At 42.5% G+C, this 24,958-nt stretch overlaps 1 protein-coding gene across 1 annotated transcript in view; it reads left to right on the top strand.

The window, feature by feature from the left end:
- ELOVL2 (ELOVL fatty acid elongase 2) overlaps positions 1-24,958 on the top strand; it is a 422,911-nt gene that overhangs the window by 299,700 nt on the left and 98,253 nt on the right. Inside the window, exon 4 of the mRNA XM_085606971.1 lies at positions 6,595-6,672. Within this exon, the coding sequence (XP_085463097.1) occupies positions 6,595-6,672 (78 nt within the window). The remainder of the gene's footprint in view (positions 1-6,594; positions 6,673-24,958) is intronic.

The following is a 24,958-nucleotide window of genomic DNA, read 5'->3' on the forward strand; positions in this document are numbered from 1 at the left end:
CGTGCGCGAGCTCAATTCTGATTGGTGGTTACATGACTGTAAACATTCGAATTGGTCGAAATCAGGAAGTGTCGGCCGCCATTTTCTGTCTCTCGCACTGAGAAACAAAGGTGGGGAACGTGAAACGGGGGCAACGAAGAGAGTTGCAGACCCCCTAGTGTTTGTCAGGGGGTCCAAGAAGGACCCAAAAGTACGAAAAATAAATTTAATAATTTTTTTAAAAAATCGCGGGGTACGCGTACGGTAAGCTTACCGTACGCGTACCCCGCATGGCAAAAAAAAAAATAAAAAAAAAATAAAGTAGTAACAATCACATTTATTACATAAATTAAAGGACCCACAAGGGAGAAAAAGGCGAGGCGCGCACGGCATGGACTGCGCAACGTGGGCGCTCGGTGCGCGAAGCGCACCCAGCGCCCACAGCCCGCGCACGGTGCGCGAAGCGGACCGTGCGCGCAGGGTGTGCGCATAGTGAAAAACCAGAAAAAAAAATAAAAAATAAATACATAACTTAGCATTTAAAAAACCGTACAAATTCACTGAAAAAACCATAGGTTTCACACACGTTATAGTTAGGAATTATCATTTACAAAACCTTGCAAATTCACTTAAAAAACCATAGGTTTCACACATGTTATAGTTAGCTGTACATTTCACTCGTAAAAAACCAATGAAATTCCACGTTATAGTTAGATCAGGTAACTATAACTTGCGCGACCGCAATCCACAATGTGTAATTTCAGATGTCATCATTGATGTCATGAGTGATGTCACTGACCATGTCATGAGTGATGTACTATGTGACGTCATCAGCAGTTTATTGTGGGCGCGCAAGTTATAGTTACCTGATCTATCTAGAACGTGGAATTTCATTGGTTTTTAGGTCTCGCATAGGCAGCGCGCATGCGCTGTCTCTCCGAGACATCTAGTAATCCATATGGGTGTTGAAACTCCGCCCATTGCTTGTTACTTTCTCGTGGCTTGCGATTGGTTAACTTGTGCATTTTTTTTGTTATCAACGTCATTATTGGCTCTTCATGCCATACGTAACTTCCGTTCATTCCGGAAGCAGCACGGCCTAACTTCAGTATCCTTAAGCGTGATTGTTTTTTTTAAAAATAGTGCGCATTAACATGCACGCGCATCCCGGCCGCCAAACGCAGTCCCGGACTCACCCCTCTCCACCCCCACTGCTTCCTTGCATCCCGGCCACCAAACGCAGTTCCAGACTCACCCGTTCTCGCCCCCACTGCTTCCTTGCATCCCGGCCGCCGAACGCAGTCCCGGACTCACCCCTCTCCACCCCCACTGCTTCCTTGCATCCCGGCCGCCGAACGCAGTCCCGGACTCACCCCTCCCCGCCCCAACTGCTTCCTTGCATCCCGGCCACCGAACGCAGTTCCAGACTCACCCGTTCTCGCCCCCACTGCTTCCTTGCATCCCGGCCGCCGAACGCAGTCCCGGACTCACCCCTTTCGACCCCCACTGCTTCCTTGCATCCCGGCCACCGAACGCAGTTCCAGAGTCACCCGTTCTCGCACCCACTGCTTCCTTGCATCCCGGCCGCCGAACGCAGTCCTGGACTCACCCCTCCCCGCCCCCACTGCTTCCTTGTTCACCATGAGCCATGTTTAAGCGCCCGTTGTGCGCTTTTATGTAATGGCCGCTTGCCTTGCACGGAACAGATGGTTTGATAAATGTTATACAGGAAGCCGCACTTTATAACAACTTTTTAAAAAAATGCTGCTTTTGCCACCATACGGTACTTGCGAGCCTCGGGAGCAGCTACTGTACACAAAGGAACAAGTGCGACTGCTTCAAGCTAGCTCTGAATTCCAGTGACAAAACTTGGCTGCGTCTCTCTTTCATCGCATGTGAAAATGCTACGATGATATCTTCTTTCACATTCAGCAGCAGAAACAATGTTATCACTTAGTTGTTTAAGGAAACAAAACACAGTCATGGCCCGGACAATGAGTCTGGGCCATCCAACAGAAAACATCTTTCGTTTCCTACCATATGTTCAATAAAACGAATACGAAAGCATTTTGTAGGTGCTCATGTGACCTCATGAGTCAGTGTCTGAGGATAGGCAGTTGCCAAGCTTCTCTCAGCACTCGAGCACTTTCTGCCCCCATTCATCGTCGGCATGGTAAAGCTGACCCCCATGGTCCTGTTCTTAAGGAAAAGGGGCGGCCCAGGAATGAGGTGCGAGGTTTGCCAGCAGTTCTACCGGGATGTCACTCCTGGGCTGGGCCCCCACTGCATTACAACTCTCACGTTCTGCAGCGAGTGCAGTTCCAGGATACCCTTTACTGCTGTTGGTGCTCCAGGTAAAAGAATAACTAACCCTTACATTTCAAATTTTTCTCGTAACCGAGAAATGAGGTTTTGGTTCCATCGCTTAACTTCAGTCGTTGGTTCTAGGTGCGTGAATTTTTAATGCAATAGGTCTGGTTTATATACCGTGCACTCGACCCGAACGTATTCGAGCACCTTACAGAAGCACCAGTTTCGTTACACAACTACAATGGCATAAATTGTGTGTTGCGGCATTTGGTGACAAGAGCTTCATGTACCAGGCCGTCTTATTTCAGAGTGCTGTCCTCTGCATTTACTAAAAGCAGAGGGGAATGGGCGGGTGTGGCAGACTTCAAGTTTATAAAGTTCAGCAGCTCTCCTTTGCCTTTCCCCCGCCGGTTATTAAATCCCCCTCCTCACATTGTCTATGCTTCAGTTCTGTGTTTCCTGCCTTCACCGCTTCTCCTCAGGATATGTGGAGCTCTGGGGGAACTTCTAAAAAGTAAAATAACCTTTTATAATAGCAGCCAAAAGCATTTATGGGCCTCCTGGATGTAACATGTGGTTTCATTTTCATTCCCCCCCCCCAATAATGTTTCAGCGGCATGGCTTCTTTTTCGGACAAGCTCTGTCAGGTAAGGAGGGCACAGTTGGGCTTCGTTTTTATCAGAGAGACTTTGCTTTAAAAATGACAGACATCTGAAACAAAACTGGTCTAAGAGTTGCAGCCGACTTGGGTAATCTTATAAATATCACTGGAAATTTGCACTGTTGTGAAAAACAGGGCGCACCATTTTAAATGATTTATAATGCTTTTGTAATATGGAAAAGAGACCATTGTAATTGTACGAGACAACTCATGAAGCAAACTATGTTGACAATATTTCCATTACTTTTTAATGTCAGATTAATTTACACTTGTAATAAAAACAGTTTGCTACCGAAGTAACACAAGCATTTGCAATGCAATAAGTCTCGCATTTGCGCGCATTTAAACTATTGGCATTGTAAATGACCATGCCTTTTATGTATGGTTTCAAAACCAATACGTAAATAAAAGGCATTGTCATTTATAATGCCAATGGCTCAAACTCGCGCAAATGCGAGACCTATTGCATTGTAAATGCTTGTTTACAAGTGAAATGTACAGCTAACTATAACATGTGTGAAACCTATGGTTTTTTAAGTGAATTTGCAAGGTTTTGTAAATGATAATTCCTAACTATAACGTGTGTGAAACCTATAGTTTTTTCAGTGAATATATATATATATATATATATATATATATATATATATCCATATACATTTACAAGTACATTTCAACTGATTGGCTTGTTGTGATTGTTGTCTGATGGTCTTGTTTTGACCTCTCAAAAGATGATGAGGTTTACATTAATACTCCAGAGACATATTGAAAAATCGAACTCAGTTAACAACGGAGACAATTACATTATAATGTATTGGAAAGCGAACACAAGCACAAACTCATAAAACTGGGTGTTTAAAATTAATAGTCTGCACCACTCTGTACTAGCTAACAGCATATGAAGATGCTTGATGTGTTTATTCACCCCTATTTAAAATAAAATTAAAACATAATTTAAATACCTAATGTCAAAACACATCATCCGATCTAATCCATATTGTGCACCTGATTATTGTTGTCTTAGGAAAGATATAAATCATTTTAATTAAGGTGCTTGATATTTATCAGAATATTAATGTGAATCAAAACATCAGCGCTAATCTAGAAAAGAGGGTGGGATTTCAATTACCCAGTGATACTGTTTGACCTGCTTTAGTTGTTTAAAAAGACAAATGTACAGAAAATACTTAAAATACAATTTTTACTAGCCCTCTAAAAGATGGAAACGTAAAGATAGGTAATGTTTTTCATTGCAATATTTGTTTGGCACTTATTACCCATCTGTGGGGTGCTGTAGTGCTGCCTGCACTGTAGTATGTCACACCATGTAAGGTGCAGGGTGGGAAGGGTGTTGCCATTGTTAGGTCGAGCCTGGGCAGCACATGCACTGCTCTGCGAGGCATGCTCTATTAGAGTATGCACTTAAAGCTCCGCCTACTCTAGGCCCATATTTCTCATTGGCTTGTGTCTTTGTCCTTTGTAAATGCTGGATTCTGATTCTCAATCGGTTTGTTAGTCCCTCCTTAGTACCACCTTGTCTTCATCCTCCCATGAGGACTGTCCCTTTTACTTCGGTTGTTACACCGTCTGTGTTATTTAGTCTGTAAGCACTATTTCCTTAAATGGGTTTTGCCCTACTGCAGGCACGATGTATTTTCCTTATATTCAGCGCGTCATGCTCACTTTCACTTTCCAAGCAGCCGCAGCAATGGCGGCCGCTTGTTTGCAATGGCATAGGTCTAACAATTAGGAGAGTTTGAGCTATTGTCATTGTAAATAACAATAGCATAAACTCTCGCAAATGCAACACCTATTGCTTCAAAAAAACTTTTTGTGGGTTGTTTCCAAGAGCCCCTTGCTGCGCTTGCACTTAATAGAGGCCACGCCACTTTCTTTAGATGCTGCTTGGCTAAAGAAAAGACGTGGCCTCTATTAAGTACAAGCGCAGCATGGGCGCTTGGAAACGAACAATGTTTGCAATTCAATAGGTCTCGCATTTGCGAAAATTTTAACATTTGACATTTACAGTGCCAATAGCTCAAAGTCTCGTAAATGCTATTGCATTGCAAATGCTTGTTTTTATCCTATGCCTAAGGTGATTCAATGTGGTGCGTGGTGATCGCCGGGTGATGTGATGGTACAGTGTGAGGTTGGAGACTGTGAATAGTGACTGAAGAAAGGCTTAGCAAAGGGAGGAAAAACAAATAAAGTTACATTTTTTTATATTCTGCTTTCATCTTCTCTACTTTCTTTGAGTAAAATGAGAGATTTAAAGTTAAAAACGTTGTTCAATCCCTGATTTTATTTCAAGACATTTGGTGCAGATTTGCCAGCCATGCAAGAGTTCACTTATACCCTAAGCTTTTTATTTATGTGAATACCCTTTTTGCTAAATTCATGTGTCAAATGGCTTTAAAACGGAATCAGTTCTCTCATTTTTGCCTAAAGAAAAATTGCCTTATATCTGTGCTCTGTGTCCATCTAAAACATCAAGGCTCTTTCTCTAACTTTCCAGTGGTTTGCATGTGCTGAACCTTTTTTTCCTGACTTGGTTCACAACTTTTTCAGAGTATAGAGTTGGGTAGGTTTTTAATTCTTAAAAAATACTTTGCTTCTAGACGGTGGGGAGCAGGCTTTTATGCGACGACTGAAGTATTTATATTGGAAGACAGATATGAGAAAGCAACAACAGTGAATTCAGTGTTAATTTAAACCACCAGAAATAACATTACCTTACACAACCATTGGTGTTGGTATGGAAATGAGTCAACCTCGCACGCTACGAACAACCTGAATCAGTTATCCTGTTGTTTGCTTAGATGAGTCTTTAGGTGAAGTGCTACATACGAGGGTAAATATTTTGCAAGCAGTGATATACCTCTCATGTGAATCAACAAAGAGGGGGACAGCTAGGGCTTAATAGAGGTCCAACGTACTTGCCCTGAGTTAAGCAAGAAGACAATGAAAGGTACGGAGTTCCTCGGTGGCAAGTTGGCCACCTGGTGTGTATTTAAGGTAGTGAGGAGGTGGGAATACCTCCTGTCGGAACTAGAACCCTCACGCACCCAGCAAGCTAGGTGTTATTCTTCATCATATGGGTCTGCTCCTCGTCGAGCCGACGATCACAAAGGGTTCCCTTACCTGTTTTAATCCACACACCACATCTACACACCTCTAGGCCCCTCACACCCATGGCACCTATATGGCAAGAAACTAAAGATCTCTGAAAAAGAGCCCCTTTATGGGTGCCCGTCGAGCATTGCAGTGCCGGCTCGATGAGGAGCAGACCCATATGATGAAGCATGAAACCTAGCTTGCTGGGTGTGTGAGGGTCCTAGTTCCGACAGGAGGTATCCCCCACCTCCTCACTATCTTGAGTACACACCAGGTGGACAACTTGCCACCGAGGAACTCCGTACCTTTCATTGTCTTATACCTCTCATGTCCCAGTTTGTTGTCTGTGACTATGCAACATTGGATGTGAGCTTTCTGGAAAATTTTGGATCACTCTTTTCCATTGGCAAATGGTTTTCAAATGTATACAGTCACAGCCTACAAGTTGTGCAATTATTATCATGTTATAAGACGCAGACAATGCGTTCTATTGTCACCTTTGGTTTATACTTACATTTAATTTTATTTTTCAGCTCGTTCTCTCAACTTATGAGGGAAGATACAATTTGCAATGTCAAAATCTCGACTCCTCTGGAGACGCAGACGTCCGGGTGAGCTAACATTTATGTATAAAACAATGTCATTTAAATGATGAAGGATGCTCATTTCACAAATTGTAGATGTTTGAAGCCTGGTACAAAGTAACTCGGTTTTGATGGGAGAGTTTCTGTCTTCTACTTTAAAATGTTGTAATCATGAAAGGTTTTGAAAAGTACAAGATTGCAAACATTGCTTAATCCATTAAATTATGATTACCATAGAGCCCACTCATTACTTACCATTGGTTGGCTAAATTGTCACTCTCAGCTGCTTACTTTTTATTCATCGACTTTGGTGGACCTTCCTTGCTCTCTAACTGTTGGTCCCTTTCCTGGAGCATGGATGTATTACTGGTCACTCTTCAGGTGCTACTTTTTTCTTTTTGTTGAAGCACTCTACAAGGAAATTGGGTTAGTGGTTGAGGAGGATGAAATCCTACTCAATCAGCAACTACAATTCTTGTCAGGGTGAAACACAAGCGAACCCCAAAATAACCTGTGCTCAACACTCTGGTAGTTTGGCACAAAAGCAGTCAGGCTCAACTTAGAGGCAATGTGTAAAGTATTTATGTAGCACACAAAACAGTAATAAAGTGAAAACTTTACACAAGAAAAATCCCACACCAATTTAGAAAAATAGTGCAAAATTGAATAAGTTATTTGACACCATAAAGACAAAAATCCAGTTAGTAGAATCAGAGATATGCAATTTTAAATGTTTAAATAAAAATAGAGCTAAAGAGCACTAAGGGCCAACTGTGGTTATCTGGTCACGCCAGACTGGGACAAACTCACAAGTTCAGGCCAACCACGATGGAGCTCGGGCCGGATACAGAGACCAAGCTAGGCCTGCTGAACATAGTACCTTCAATCCTGTTTGTGGAGCATTGCAAGATCCTGTGTCAAGGATGCATTGCTCAGCGCTGGATGTAAGGTCTTCTGTTGAGGGTGCGTTGCACAGCGGTGGTTCTGAGGAGCTGCAGGGCTGCGATGCAAGGTCCTGCATCGAGGATGCGTCATGCAGCATTGGCTCTGAGGAGCTGGGAGATTCTGATGGTTCTGATGCAGTGCTGTGAAGCGATGCATTGCGCTTTGTCGGTTCTGCTAGTACCAAAGCTGGGCTGGCAGAGCACATTGAGGCCCACTTCTAAGGGTCCAGGACTGGGGTGGCACCACAAAGAGGCCAGGACTCACAGCAAGCAGAGTCTGGGGGCAGGGTTGGAGGTGGTTGAAGCCTTTTCTGTCCCTGAGGCTCTGATTAGGAGGCCAGCCAACTAGCCCTTGGAGTCATTGTAGTGGTCCTGGGCTCAAGATGCATGCCCAGTCCTTCTCACTTAGGCAGCAGGGTAGAATGGCGGCTGAGTAGCAGTCCTTCGTGTAGCATAGCAGCACAGCTGTCCTTCTTCCGAGTCTTCTACTAGTCCAGATGTGTACTGAAGAGTTGGGCCTTAGGGTCCAATATTTATACCTGGTGCCTACTTTCTGGAGTCCTCCCCCTACAGAGGTGTCTGGAATTTCCTGCCTCCCTGCCTTGGCTCCAACTTGTCTAGGGGCACAGAAGATTAATGTGAAACTCTTTGTGAGTGTACTGATGCAGAGTCTTTGTGATGTGCAAGTGCAGTATGTGACAACCTGGCATATTGGAAATTTAGGTCCTACCCTGGTGTGACTTATGTGTATTAAAAAAGAAGGTTTATGCGTAGCTGAAGGTTTATTTTGCCAGGTCAAAATGGCAGTTTAAAACTGAACACACAGGCTGCAATGGCAAGCCCACTAGTAGCATTTAATTTACAGGCCCTTGCTACCTGTATTACCACTTCACTAGGGTCTTACAAGTAAATTAAATGTGCCAATTTGATCTAAGCCAATTTCACCATGTTTACAGGAGACAGCAGAGGCACTTCAGCACTGGTTAGGAGTCGTTAGTTGCACAGTCTTCAAAGCCTACAAAAACGGGTTAAGAAAACAGGAGGGTGAAGACAAAAAGTTTGGGGTCGGCCATGCAGAGAGGGTCGAGTTCAACAATGTTCAAATGCTGTCACTGGGGTTTTGGGTTTAGGTAACGGCGCCACAGGGAACCTTCACATACGTTATCTATTTACTTGCTAAGTAGTATGACGGTGCTAAAAGGTGGGAAGTACCGCCTGACTTCCCAGAATTAAGAGCCTTAGCTCTAAACAATTGTACAGTCAATCCTTAGCACACGTCCTCTTGTCAAACATAAAATTATTTCGTGTTTTCACATTTACAGTACATATCAGTTGGCAGAAGAAATAAGTTAGTCTCCTCTTATGGGTGGTTCTTTATTCATTAGGTGTCTTCAATGCGGTACACAACAGCCAGCCAACACGTGTTTCGTCGCAAAAAGGGAATGTAGTCCCGCGACTTTTTCAAGGCTGTGTTACAAAAGAAATTGAGAACCTATATAGTACATAACTTGAAAACATGTACTCAATGGTAATGTCAAAACAACAAGGTGGTGAAACTCAAGAACGGACTAAACGCGGGTGAGCTATGTAGTCCATTGCAATAACAATAAGTGTGAGTGAAAACAATCCATTTTGATTCAAGAGAAAATAAAGTAATCAAAAAGTTTCTATGATTCTAATAATAGTGGAGAGAGCTTGAAAATCGTGCTGTAGTGGGGAAATACGCCGAAAAACAAAGTTGATCCTATTTGTGAGTGGCTACCCACGTGAGCATAGTCGTGGTGTGAAGTGGCGAGTTCGGTTCACTATATTTAAGACCATACGGTGTGCGTCTCTATCTGTGCTCATGTGAAGATCGTTTTTGTGCCATATATCGGTGAAGAAAAACGTGAACGTGAGATTAAAGGTCATCCGGTCATAGTTACCTATTCCTGGCTTGGTTAAGTATTTCTGGAAAGAATGAACATATCTATATTTAGTTCTCGTGAAGAGGACTCTCAGAAACCAAATCCGATTAAATACATGGACATTATTTGTTAAAGTAAAAACACCTACTTATTAGGTGGTGATAATTCCAAACCACCTATGGTTTCTGTAGTAATGGCATCACTTTCTTCAAGACTTAATGTTCTTTGGTCAGGTTCAATAGATTTTTCAGTACTGTGAAGAATAAGTTTAAGCGAGTTACTTCACCTACCACACTGACTATAAACTATTAATGCTGACGCTGTGGTACAGGGTAATATATTATTAGGGCAAAAAGCTAAGCGTGGTCTAAAGAATCTATCCTTTACTATGAACAGGATTAGTCAAAGTGATATTGAAATCCGAGGTTCAGCTATGACAAAAAATGACATCTGTCGTGTTGCGAGTAAAATAACTATAATATAATGACGCGCGTTTTAATGGTGCAGGTTCATATTCAATAGAAAACGTCCCTGGCTAAGGGTCTGTTATCAGAATGCGCCCTTGTCTGTTTATTATCCGATTGTAAAAAATGGTGTGAGTTGTAAGGAATAAAAATCGAGGGTAACCACATGTAAATCACTTTGATGCGGAGTATACTCATGACGAAATCTCTATCTGTCATTAATCTGAACTGATCCTGTATACATATCAAAACAGCGTAAACCTCCAGTTTGTGTTTAACGGCCCTGTTATTTCAGCGTGAAACGACTCATAAACGGAACAGAAAACCTCATTCCAAAGTAATGGAAAAGTTCCTCAACTATCCTCTCTGTTCACTGGGTAAAAAATCCTAATACACTCAGAATCGTAACGAGCTCGAGCTGCGCTTACCTTATATGATTGAAAAATAGAGCCGGAGTGATGCCCGTCTTTGGTTTCCCGGTTTGGTGTGTTTGCATGCGAGTGGCTTACCTTGTGATTATATTTCCGGTTTGGAGACGTGAAGCGTAATCACGTGACTAATTCTATTACGTGCCTCATCCCATGCCGTGAATAGAAAAAGGACTAGGGCGAGTTAACAAATACGGCGGCCATTTTGAAGCTAATTCATTGTATCGTCGCGTTAGTGCTAATATCCATTGTGTAGGTCTCTCCAACTATTAGAAACAGTACAAGGATTTAACAATAATATAGTGAAACGAAACTTAGACAGTGTGAATTAAAGACAAGTTGTAAGACATCTTTACCTTAAGTCTCCATACAGTTAATAGACATAATGTGTTCAACAACTGTGAGTTAACAGAAAGGTTGCAAATTGGAAAAAACATACATTTCTCTTATAGTATTCGCATCAGGATATAAATAGATCTGTAGTTGATATCACATTTTCATTTGAATTTATTATTAAGCACACAATTTTGTAGTTGCAGTGTGGGTAGAGTAAACCCATAGCCCATTGTGTGTTAATTTTTGGCAATACAGAACTAGTGAATAAGTTTGTTGTTTGCGGTAACTTGAATTCAGATACTGGGGGTCTCATCTTCCTAGAAAGTAGTGTAGTTCATGGTCAATGTTAAGACCATGTTCCACACTACGCATTTTTAAAATCCATTGTGCCTCTCTTTGTCTTAGTGTCAGTTCTCTGTTCCCTCCTCTGGGGCTACTTGGCACATGTTCTATTCCATAGAATTTAAATGTGCGGTTAGCTGTTTGAGCAGGGCAAGTAGACATGTGCGCAGCTAATGGGTATCTCATGTCTCCCTGTTTAATCGATCTGGTGTGTTCCCCAATGCGGTCCCGCAAGGGTCTGATTGTGCTACCAATGTAGTATTTATCACATTTGCAATGTATTATATATACTACAAATTTAGTTAGGCAATTGATGTTGGAGTTTATTTTGTATTTCCTTTCTCCTGGTCCCAAGAATTCAGTTTTACGATCATCAGCCCATTTGCACGAGCTACAATGACCGCATGTGTAGAAGCCACATGAATATTGGCTAAACCAATTGGTTGTGGTGATTGTTTTTGGGTAGCTTGGACTCAGTAGGTTCCTCAGTGAGACCCCCCGCCTGTATGTTATGTTGGGTTTGTCTGTAATGAACTCCCTGAGAGTATTGTCTGCCTTTAGTAAGTGCCAATGTCTATTAAGGCTTCTTTTTAAGACTACCGACCAATTGTTGTAACCGGTAATCAGTCTGATTTTATGATCGTTATCTTTCTGTTTGGGTTTGTCCCTCAGTGTTTCAAGTTGGGTTATTTTATTTATTCTTTCTTCAGCTTTCTTCAATAAAGGTTTACTGTAACCCCTCCTTTTGAATCTGGTTAGTATTCCTTTTTTCTGAGTCTGAAATTCATCCTCCCTACTGCAATTACGTCTGGTTCTAGTCAGTTCTCCAAATGGGATAGAGCGTATTTGGTGAAAGGGATGTGCACTACTAGCATGTAAAAGGGAATTGCAAGCTGTTGCCTTACGGTACAGTCTACTTTCAATTTTACTGTTATATATGTACAATTCTACATCTAGAAATGATATGTGCGTTTTGCTGTGTTCCATGGTGAATCTTATGTTAGAGTCGTTGTTGTTAAGAAATTCAAAAAAACTAAAGAGTTTAGAATTCGTTCCCGTCAGAGTTCAACAATGTGTTTCCCAGCTGTCTTCCTAGTGTGCTTCTCTTCCCTTGTCCCTTGCTTCTTTCTCTCGCCTGAGGGCTCTTCCCCCCACCCCCTTCCACGATGTGTTTGTTCTCGTATGATCCCCTCTGCATTTCCTTCTTGCCTGTGTGCGTCTATCCCCTTTTAGCTCTAAAAGCGCTCTTCCTCTCGTCTGTTTGAGTTTCTTCCCTGCCTTCCTGGTTGCTCTCCATCTTGTCTGTTTGCTCCCTCCACCTTGATTCACCCTACCTCCCCCCTCCGTATTGCTTCTGGCTGTGTGTTGCTTCAGCCCCACTGGCCCCAGTGTTGATTCCGCAACCACCATTTGTGTTACTTCCACTTACATGCTTTCCAATAAATAGCTTTCACAATTTAGATTTGGCTGCTGCCTGATGTATAGCACTTCAAAGCCTCGTTATTGGTAGTACGCTCTATATATATGCAGTTACAATAGAATTTTTTAGGCATGCACATGCCTGCAAAATGATGCAATTGTCTTTTAAAAAAAATCTTCAGTTTTGCTGCACTCCATTTGAGGTGCTGTACAGCATAGCTAAAAACCATTGACAAAGGCAACGGGGCAGAAGGCACGATCTTTTGGCTTTGCCAATGCTTATTATTTGACCCTGTTTCTACTGTATATCATTTTGTGCTCATTACCAATATCGATCACCAGCACTTTTTAAAATAATTTTACAGGACCGGAACTTAATTGGTTGAGTTGCTGCAGCACACTGTGCACGGACTGCATTCATGTGGTGCATTTTTTTTTTTTTACTAACCATTTTAGTGTTGCACTGTATCAGCCACACAAGACCTCTGCACCTAAGTCTCGGGAGCGAACGGTGCAGGTAAGCGGGGTGGCGGGGTGGGGAGGAATTCAACAGACGAGGACGAGGGAAAATGAAATAAAACCAAAAAAAGAAAACCACTTACCATGTGCTGGCCACATCACCAGCTCGGCAATGCGGTGAGCGCAAGGGAAGTGTTTTTCTTTTTTTTATTTAATTCTCTCTGCTCGTCGCCTGTCGACCCTACCATCCACCCCACACTCTGCCCCACCGCGCTTACCAGTCACCGCAACTCTCAAATACCATGTTTCCAAGCGGGAGAGACCCTGTCCTGCCTCCCACTGACAGATTTGAACCTGGCAAGCCATCCTGACACTCCCGTTCCAGGCTTCCATTCTTGACTGACTCACTGTCTGTTGAGGCAGAGGAGTCATCTAGGATCTTGCAGGAACCATCATAGAAACCAGAGTGGGCATAGAGGTTGACATTTACTGTGGCTATTTCTGGTAAAATCCAGTAAATAGGATGGGAGGGCCATTTTGATTTCATCTTTTGTTCCCCGCTCAGCAAATCAGAGGGGTTGCAGCAAGTGTTGGAGGCTGCAGTTTAGTTCTGACTCTGAGGGTGCCATTCTGATGCTGTCCTCCTGGGTTCAGAGGAGGTTTCCTCTCTGAGTCCTCAAATGCCACACTGACTTTTGTCACTCGCACCTTGGTGTATAGGTGCTACTGTAGCATTAGTGGACCCGTCTAATTATTATTCACTTATTTCAGGACCTCGGGCAGTGCAGTTCACGATCTCTCGAGAAGTCGGCTGCTCATTGGACCACCACTCTGTTCTCCCATCTTGCCATTTCTGCAGAAAGCTTTGCCTTTAAAGTTTGCCTACAGAATTAATTATGCAGAGAAGACCATAACCAAAGGCTTCTTTATTGTGCTAATTTTCATCCCACGGTCCCCGATGCTACTAAAAAGGTCATTGGCCTAGATTTCAGTAGTCTACCACCCAATGACAAGACCACATTTTTACTGACAGGGATTAGTCCTTTTTTACTTTTTACTCTAGACTGATGTCATCATGTGACCCACGGTCACCCGAGCCTAAGAGATTTGTTAGTTTGTTACATTGCACTGACTGTCACTAAAAACAGAGATTTTATAGGTATGTAGAGAGTGTACATCTTCTATTTCCCCTCCCTTCATCCTCCAGAGGGAGAGGAGAGTGGAATGAATGGCAGTGTGCCTACAGCCCTCCTTGGAAACTCAAACCAAGTCCTTCTTGATCTGCAGTGACTGTCAGAGCCAGACAGCACAGTGTAAAATAGACTAAGTAGCCCAGTTGAGTACACACAACATTGCTGAGATCCAAACGTTCATACTAAAATACTAGTAAGTTAACAAAATAGATTTGAGTATCTGGAAAGGCCAGTTGTTGGGTAATATGGGACCTGATGTTCAGAGGTATTGTGTGGTCTCAAAGTCTGCAGTTTACAAAAGGTATGTGACTGCAAAATACCTTTTTACTATTTACAAACGACCTTTTACTAGTTGGGAAAGTTATTCAGACCTGTAAATAAGCTTTTTGTGCCATGCTCTGAATCGCAAATCGTAAGGAGTTTTTAAGAGATCTTTTAAAGTGGGAAAATGTAAAAGCAGCATCAGTCCTTTTATGGCCATGGATGTTTTTAAAATAAAATGTTTCACATTTGGTAATGGAGAGGCAGGAACGCAGGTCAGCTGCCCCTTGCAGGCATGCATCGCTTCATTTACAGCCGCACAGCAAGCCGCAAATTATGACCTCCCTAATTAATATTCATTAGGCAGCTAATTTTTGGAACTCCTGCGAAATACAGTTTGTGGTGCCACCTATTAATAGATAGGCTGCATCTCAAATTGCATGCCTATTCACATGCCACTCAGTGGCAAATTTCACATCCCTGGTTTAAGGATGGGAATATGCAGTGTTGAAGAATATTCCACTTCAGAACATAATTTGAGGACTTATTATAAGGAACTAAGAGAGCAGGTTCCAACATACATACGCGCCCGGGAGATCCTCCCCACAGAAATGATGCAGCACGCGCTGAGTGCGCAATAAAATTACTGAGATGCCCTCGAGCTGCCGCGTGCATGCCGTTGTGCACTTGGGACAATTTGATAACAGCAAGGAAAATAAAGATATTAATGCATAGAAGTCGATTCGATATTTAAATGGCTCTGGTGGTTGTGGTTTCCATCCATATACATGGAGCATGGATCCCTGGTCCCCCAACAATATATGAAAAGACACAGTACCTTAGAGTCCTGGAAGCCACACTGAGTTTACTCAGATTGTTGCCAAAATTGTAGTGTTGTAGAAGATAATTTGAGGATTTATTGGAAGGAAATAAGAGAGCAGCTTCCAAAATACATAAGGGCCCCGGAGATCCCTCTAACTGACAATATATTTGAATCAAAGCATCTTAACATTCTAAAAAGGAATAAGTCATTGACCAATGACAACAGCTTGAGTCAAATACATTATCTAATAATAGAAACAGAAGACAAGAATTATAACGCAAAGTATATAACCAGATACCACAGAATAGTAATTACGCCCTTGGCTCTGGAAGTGAATTTCTGGGGAGTTTGCCCTTCCATAGTCTGTGAGATCTTCAATTGCAAACACTGTCATCACATTGTTACTGTCAAGCCCCGTTTTTGGGGGCCAAGGGGCAGCGTGGGCTACTGGTACTCAACTGTTGTTGTTGAGGTAATTTGCCTCAGATTTCCTGGGCCAATCTTAATATGGCTCTGGAAATTGGACCAAGTTTATCGCCTTCTGCACTTCTCAGGGGGAAAGCATGAGGGGTGCTTGAGCTAAGAGCTGAACAATCAATCAAAAGACCTAATAAAGTGAATGTCCAGCCCAGTGCTTCTCTTTACAACAAAGCAAGTACTTTATTCAACAGTTGAATTCAATACTAAACACTGCAATAATCAAAACCAGGTCAGTATAGGTTAGTGCTGTGTTTGACAGGTGCTGCACCCAGGCCATTCCTTCTCTGCCCCCCTTTTCTCCAGGCTCTCTTCTCAGTTTCTGAGTCCCCCTTTACTCTCACATGGATTCAGGTTTAGCATGCTTAAGTGCTCAATGCTTAAGTGTGCACTGCCTAAAGCCTCTTGTTTTATCAAGAGATGAGAAAGTCCTCTTCGTGCTACCCAGTACTCTGGTGATAGGTGCGTCTGCATATTTGCCATAGCAGTGGCACATCAGCGGTCATTTGTGGAGTTCCCTCAGCACCAGGTGAAGGGCCACGTTTGGTGGTACAGCTGCTTGGCCTTCACTTCGCAGTTGCCTGAAGAACGACAATTTTGAGATGTTCCTGCCTAGACCGCCTGTATGTGCAGCATCACATGGGTCCTTACACCCTTGGCCTGATTAATAATGCCATTTGCACTCTCGGAGGGACAATGGTAGATGTAGCAGTTCTGCAGTGCCTCTAAGCCTCTTGCAATTGCTGCAGTATTGTCTTCCTGATTCATTTTTTCTGGTAAAAGAACACTACAAACAGCAGCAATCTTGTCACTTTAACACTCATATTTTCAGCGTCTGCTCGGGCTCTGTGCTTGCAGAAGCATAACTCTAAAAACAGCCGGTCCAAGTAAAGCGCCAGCAAGACATACTGGTAGAATGGACACAATGGATCAATGTCCTGAGCAAAGGTTATCCAAATTCTTATGAAAAAGAGATCCACATCAAATTTTGTAACAAGCTTCTTATCTTCTTTATTTTCTCTTGACAAAATTCAACAGACTTCTAGCCAACACGTGTTTCGTCTTATAATGGTGTCAACCAAAGACTTCTTCAGGGCATAAACGTTACGCCAAGCGCATATAGGACAGATAAGACCACGCCAGCTGAGTAATCTGGAAACGTCAAGTACTGCAATAGTAAGGAAACAGGGCAGTCAAAATATATGCATATTAACCATATTAGAATTATATGTGCGGTATATCTTGTGACAAGAAGGGCATAGGCAAGTAGCACCTGGAGAGAAAGAAACAAATGAAGAGAGTACTCCTCAGGGACAATGGCGTCCATTGCGAGGAATTGACCTCATTTTTGAATGGCTAGGTTGAAGAAAGTAATAATAGTTAAGTAGAAAGGATCAAATGTATAGTTATAGATTATCTTTATTTTTTTTACCGTTGCAAAGCGGGCGATTTCGAAAATCACAGGCTTTGCTACCGTGAAACACAGTCAAAACAGTACTTGGAAAGTCAGAAATGCCTTTCAGACACAAGGTAGGCTTAGCAACTTCTTGAAATTAAGATACCAACTCCTAAGAGGACGGTATCCATTCGCAAAGTGCAAGCTCCCACTGTAGGACAGCATCCACCATGTGAACGTGCTTTTTTTGCACTGGAGCGAGCACACTAGTGGACCTGAGGACTGCAGCATATTTTGCGTTGCTGCCAATTACAGAATGTCAACTTTGGGCCTCAGAGTTTGGCTTACAAGTACAACAGAGATCCCATCTACCTTATTTAAGTGAGAAAGCTCTTAGCCCTTCAACAATATCTTCATCTTTGGTCAATGGATCTTTGTAGTATCTCACTAGTTTAGTCACACAATAAGGCCAGGACTACTCAGTGAAGTTAAGTAGGTTTATTAGAAACTCAGAAACAAGCAGATATAAATGAGTCTCAGAAGCATATTGTAAAAGTGCAGAATCACCAGAATAAATCTGAAGCGCCTAATGAAATTCAGTCTAAACAACTGGAAGCATACAAGAAACCAAGGGGCTTATTTATGAGCCCGTGCGTCACATTTATGCCGCCGTTCTGTCACTTTTTTGTGATGCTGCGGTGGTGTAAATAATGTGCCACGTTGCTCTATATTTACGAAGTGACGCATCTAGGCAGATGCGTCACTTGGTAAAGCCCTGCACTACATTATACCTGCATCAGATATAATATATGCAGGGTGGGCATTTCCCCGCATCAAAGCCTTGTAGAAGTGGCACATTGAAATCTATAAGATTTCAGTGCGCCACTTCTAGGACGCCACTGCGTCAAATCTTTACACCTGCCTCATAGCAGGCATAAGGGTGACGCAGTGCTATAATCATATCCCTCCCTCCTGCATTGCTGGAGTTGCATCACACTTCCAACACAACTCCAGCAATGCATCAGTTCTGCGCCGACAGGTACGTCAGTAATACTGACGTATCTGTCATCCTTGCAACATGATGTGTCATACGGTAAATAGGATGCATCGATGGTGTCGCAAGGAGAGTGCACTGAGGCAGCGATACAACACTTCTCATAAATAAGGCCCCCAATCGTTGTGATGCAAAAGATGAGAAAAATAATATGAAGAGTAATTTGCAGAATTCAATCCTCCTGCTTAGTCATTGGTAAATCTAAAGAAATCTAGCTTACCCTACTCTACACTAGACTCCGGGGGAACCCTGATTATTCAAAACTAAACAAGAAAAGGGGTCAGCATAATGGAGACTTCAGTACAAGTGTTCCAAATCTATTATGTGTATAGCATAAAGCCACCCAATGAAAGATATCGCAAAGAGGTCTGACCCGCATGAAGTTCTAAAGTCTTTGCTCTCTAACTAACAGTGCAACACCAATTATTACACACAACATTCAAGTAACCCAAGTCAACATTTCCAGTTCATTTCCAGCTACCACTGTATCAATTGGCAACTTTCTCCTTTCCTCTCACACCTTCAAATTGGAACATTTGATAGACCTTGAGGGTCTCCTTCTCCACCATGAAAACCTGTCTCCAACTTCGTTAACGCGCCTTCTTCTTGCCAAGAGTTTCCTCCTGTACCTTACTATCGCTACACTTCACATTGCCTTTTCACTAGCTAATGAAGCCTTGGGTCTGCACCTGCAGAGGAGAGAACATGCAAGCAAGCAACTTTCATGATGAAGGTTAAACATTGAAATCGAAGAGCTTAAGGCATTTGGTCATGCCAATTTAGCAACACAGTTAATATGGACGTGACAGTTGGATGTATGTGCACATATGGTCACAAATCAAAACTTGTGTAATAAATTCTTGACTGAGTGTTACGTCTTGAAAGATTTGTGTAGCTATGGGTGAGAACTACAATTTCATGAGAAATCTTAAACATTAGTATGCACACAGTTTATGTTTCTATTGTTCTGTCATGGAACATCTCAGAAATACATTTGAAACTCCATTCTTTATTAATAATAATAGATTACACTGAGTATACAGAGTGCTAACTGCACATCATCATTATACGTTTGTAACGTGTAAAGGTGGAGCCCAAATTAAGCTGCTCCAATCCAATCCCTCCTCTGATGGTGAATCAAGCCATCACCATTAATCTCTAGATCTTATCAGTTGAAACTATTACAACTTTGTGGTTTTAATTGCCTTTCGCCTAAGTTTTTCTAGTCATTTCATATCATAGCAATTACTTTGTTTCTCTTCTCATTACACATCCCCTCTCTTTATTCCCCCCCATTCTTTGCCTTCCCTCTTCAGTATACTATAAAGAGCACAACTACAATTATTGCACAAAGGGCAATAATCACAAGAGGTTTTAATATAGAACCTTCCCAAGTTTCCACACCATTTACCTCCTGCACTGAAACCATTACCAATGGCTTCCCATGCACCTATCGCTTTCAAACCACTCAAAATGTCTCTGCAAGTCAGTAATACTCTTAATATAATTCTGAAAGTCCTCGCTGTTATCAGGAATGTAAGTACAACACTGCTGAACGTTCCACATTCGGCAGACTCTGCCCTCCTTGGTGATAAGGATTTCTGATGCAAGTCTATTCTGTAAAACCATGGTCCTAATAGCAACCATTTCTGTATCTACAAGCAACAAAGTTCCTGCAGTATTAGTGGACAGCTTGTCAACTACTGTGGACAATTGTCTAATCTTAATGTCATTCAATATCAATCCTACATTTGGTATTATAGCCCCAAAAATATCTCCCACAATTTCTCCAGCACTAGCTCCTCGCTTGGGTCTATTCTTCTGTTCCTACACAGGATGATTGAAACTCTCCACATGATATATTTTGGGAAAGACTACTCCTAATAACACATGCCATACCATTTCTTGGGCAATTTAAAATAAGTATATAATCAACAAATAAATTAAACTCCAGGTATCACAGGATCCTCTCCATCTAGATATGATTATCATTGTGCGCTGCCAATTTAAGGTCAACATTCCTGTACTCCCCGCTGTCTGATGATCCATTTCTTCTTGTGACAATGTAGTTCTTTTTATTAATCCAGTGACATTGGCTAGTACTGTTCAATACCTAACTTCTACTAGATCTAAGAATTTCTTCTCAATGTCAGTTAACAAGCAAGTTAAGTTATGTCTATGGGCGTATGCAGTGTCTAATGTTTCGGTAGGGACAAAGTATCTTCAGTACTGTGTCACTTATTTGAGATGTTTATTCAGATGTTTGAACATAGGAACTTCTGAAAAAGCGAAATCATAGTTCGAATAGTAATATTGAAAATCGCCCTGTCTATAGAAAGGACTACAAGAAACACCATACGGTAAAGGTATATGGTGTTAAGTTATGCCTTCTACCACTGATGCGGCAACTGCATAAAGACATAGCAGTCCCTTTCATCCATATTGTCAACATACTTGGAGAGTGATCTAGTATAAGCATTAAAGGTATAAACTCCTTTAGATACATTTGCACATAAATTCTGATCTTCTAATAAGTAGATGTTTCTATCAGCTACATGTGATGATTTAGGTTTAAACTCAGCCTTCTCATCTACTGCACTAGATGTAGCAGAATATAATCCTACAAGCAAAGTGATTAATACTGCTACTGCAACGAATAAAGTGACTCCTATTATGTACCTACATCTATGATAATAAAGGTTAGTTTCTATAACTCCACTAAAGTCAGACCAGTGGGTGGAGAATAGGGGAGGGCAGAGCTTGCTGAGTTTAACTTCACGGAATTCCGCAGAGTTGCCTAAAAACTCAGTGGAATTCCACAGAGTTCCGCTCGCCCCTAATTGTAGCACACAGCATTATGCATGCATCAGTTTTGGTGTAATACATCCTGTGTAGAGTAACAAAAATGTCATTGTCAATGCGGGCACTGTGGCTTTGATTAATATTAAATGCAGGTCAGCTATCAGCTATAAACTACTAGCTCAATGAGTGTGTACCGCACAAGAATGGACATGCAGCATGTATTCTGTACATGGGGGAGATGCACACAACAATCTTACTTGCAAGACCCATATTACATTTTATTTCGGATAAGATATTATGCTATTGGCTGATTAGAGCAGGCATGAGGCAGCTACATTAAACAATGCTCCCAATCACAAAAGATCTATAGAAAATATAATCTCAGAAATTGCTTACCACCTCCGAATCTTCAAATCCAGGCATGGACAAATTATCGTACATTGAGGTTTAACAACCCGAAGCATGGCACAATGCAAGAAAAAACAACCCATGAAACAAAAAAAACAGGATTACTGCAAAACCAGAGGCAGGGGACGGGGGTGGGGGCCTTCATGAGGCGCTCAACCTGCCTTGTCAATTTTCAGTGGAATCCCCAGCTGAGGCAGCATTCATTCACATTATAACTATAGGGAGGGAGGTTACCCAAAGAGTCAGTCCAGACCTGGTATTTTATCTGCTTGCAAACACCAAGCACAACAGCAACAGAAAGCCTTCCCCCCGTCAGGCGATGTTGGTGGCGGGGCACTCACTGGTTTGCTGGTCCTGCCTGCTCCGATCAGCTGGAAGTACATTCTTCTAATATTCATGTTTTATAGCACCACACATAACACCTTGCAGCTATTTCACAGTGCTTTGTGGCACACCAAATTGAGCAGAAAGCGACATTTCTAGAGATCAATGGGGCCACCACCGTAATCGATTTAGGAAAAGCACTGCCTCAAACGTTGCTCAAGTTCCTGGTGCTCCTTTCCCAATGCCTTCTCTGCAATCACTACTTTCATAACAGACAGGTTTATCCGGCGGGATATCTGCAAAAAGAATATATATATATATTTGCCTTATCTGTTAATGAACCCAGTAACTCTTGTAAGATCAAGTTCATGACCAGCAGCAAATTTGACATCCAGTACATCCATACACGACAGTGTCCACTCAGGTCCAGGATACATTGACCCATGACTAGAGAAATAGTGGGGGAAGGTTTTCAGTTTTACTCTGCTAAGGGTCGGGCTCCTTCCTAAGCCCGCTAGTGCCTTAAAGAACCATGCGCCTAAGCCTCAGCACCAGGAGTGCTCGGCTCCTTTTGTTTTAACTTTCAACGTAGTTAGCTCTCGCAGTCGACAAAAAACTTGAGCAATGATGAAACTCTAGTTTACCATGGGGTTGTTATCATCACAGTCCTCCCTTCTTCTGTACCCCGTCTTGTAACTTCAACTTATTGAATCTTCTGGCGAAACAGAATGACGAAAGCAGACAAAAAGGAAGTGATTGCTAGTGCTTTAAGTGAACATATCTTCTGCCAGTCGATAAGAAAGGCAGCTTGTTGCCAAACGTGACTCCCTAGAATGGCCAGTTCAGGTGCTACTGGGGGAAGGATGTGCAGAGTAAGAGGATGGGGAATCAGTGGGGTAGAGAGAACAGAGCTAGAATACCTTCCACATTTGGACCCCTGACCTCTCTGTCTTTCACGTAGGGTGAGGATTACAAGCTGCCAAGCCCTCACAGTTCAGGTGTTACATGGAAGTGGCGGAAATGTTTCAGCTCATTTGGGCAGTGGTTATCTAATTACTGGCTGGTGGCCATACATGCAAGTGTTAAAATTCACTTTATTTGAAAGCACAAGTGCATATTTGACATATCTCCATCAGCACATGTTAGAATAAGATACCAACAATATAAACGATTCAGAAATGTTAAATGCCTCAACTTCTTGGGATGGGCACCGGTAAAACTTGCGGCAGTGTGCTGAGTTTTTGGCGAACTCCATGCTCTGCTTAAGAGTGGAGTGACAAAACTTTGTGAACTCCGCCGGCGAATTGGTGTTTCCAGCCCAATGCTAGTGGAGTATAGCAACAGCAGAGTCTTCTCTGTCAGTCTTCACCTGTGCAAGAAGCAAAACCAAGTCTATAGGCTACGCAGCATCTTTATATACAATGTTTTTGAGGCTTCCATGTTTTTCTAAAGGCAACCCTATGTTTCTTCTTCAACACTGGCATAAGTAATCTTCTTAAATGACTGACAAAGTTCATTCAATGTCTCTTAAAATGTAAATGTCCAAGTTCAGTAATAACTAGTTACAGTACAAAATGTTTTAGTTCCTCAACTAGCATAGGGAATTACTTTAAATCCAGAAAGGGAAATTCAGCCACATCCAGGATAAGATGCCTCAAGACATTTAATCTTGTCAACAAAGGAAGTTCAAATGTAAGATGAAACAGCAGATCAAGTTCTGGAAGTTTCAGCTGGATCTCCACTGTTATCACAGAACTCCCAGAATTCTGTCTTCCGGTCATTTGTAGCAAGATATGTCCATTCAGGAGATCTCTTTGACCTCCTCAAAGCAGGTCTTCCGCCTTCGTCATCGCTTAGATCAGATTCTTCAAATGTCTCCGGAATAGTTGGGAGTTAATGTTCAGGCAGCAACTTCAGCCTCCTCCTTCCCTGCTTTCTCGGCCAGCGTTCTCTAGCTGCCACTTACGGCTCCACAGTACTAGGTCCTTCCTGGGATCTGAATCTAATTAGTTCACCACTACTGGACAGACTTTTCCTGCTTCGGCTCCAACTGTAAACTCATCAAGACCCTCTCAGACTGATCAAGTGCTGTTTTAAGTTCTTACAGGCCCCTTACAGCTTTACTAACCTCAACCACCACTGGTGATTCTGGGAGAGGTGCTGTTATCTCATCAAGGGGACTCTGAACTCTGCGAGTATGGGCAGCGTGCACCCAGTCAGGGAGACCTCCACACTTTACAGCAGTTGTGGTGACAAGAATCACTTGAAATGGGCCACGCCAACGAGGCTCCAGGCAACTCTTCCAGGCATGTATTTTCACCAAAACCCAGTCACCGGGACTAAGGCCATGGCACTGCTCCTGATGAGGTGGGGCTGCAGCCGCTTCAACCTGATAAGTCACAAAACACACCACATCAGTCAATCCCTTGCAATAATCAAGTATCATGTCATCTGTAATGTTCACAAGAGCATTCACAGGCACAGCTGGCAGTCGCATAGCCTTCCCATAATGATCTAATAGGGCGACAATCCTGTCCTCCATTCAAGAACACTGTGAAGACTCATCAACCTAAGAGTCAAAGCATCAGACCATTTCAGAGATTTTGAGGCACACACTTTAACCACTCTTGATTTCAAGGTGCCATTGACCAGCTACACAAATCCAGAAGCCTGAGGTCAGTAACTGTAATGAAGTCTCAGCTCTACTTGCAGTGCTGCGCATAACATTCTCAGGACCTCATAATTAAAATGAGTTCCTCGGTCTGACTCTAGAGAAGTCAGAAATCCAAACCTGGGGATGAGTTCCCTCAACGAAGGCTTAGCTACAGCGAGACTGTCATTTCTCCTAGTTGGGTAGGCTTCAACCCAACATGAAAAGATACACACAACCACCAGGACGTATTTCAGCCCAATGCACACGGGCATCTCGATAAAATAAAGTTGCATTCTATTGAAAGGACCTCCTGCCCTCCCTATATGACGCAGTCCTCTTCCCTACGTTCATCTGTTGGCAAACGACATACCTGGGACACAAAGACCAAGCCATCAGCCGGAACTTGGGATTAAACCATGTCTGCCGGAACAGCTGAACCATGGCATAACTTCCCACATGCATCGACCCATGATAATGCCTAGCTACATGTGGCAACAAGCTATTAGGAAACACAGGTCTTCTATCTCCTGAAAACCAAATGTCATCATTCCTCTTTACACAACCTGCTCGGACCAAACTCTGCTGTTCTATCTCTGTAACTTCTTCTTGCAGTCTCTTAACTT

Source organism: Triturus cristatus, chromosome 5_2 (genome assembly GCF_964204655.1).
Source record: "Triturus cristatus chromosome 5_2, aTriCri1.1, whole genome shotgun sequence".
Classification (NCBI taxonomy): domain Eukaryota; kingdom Metazoa; phylum Chordata; class Amphibia; order Caudata; family Salamandridae; genus Triturus; species Triturus cristatus.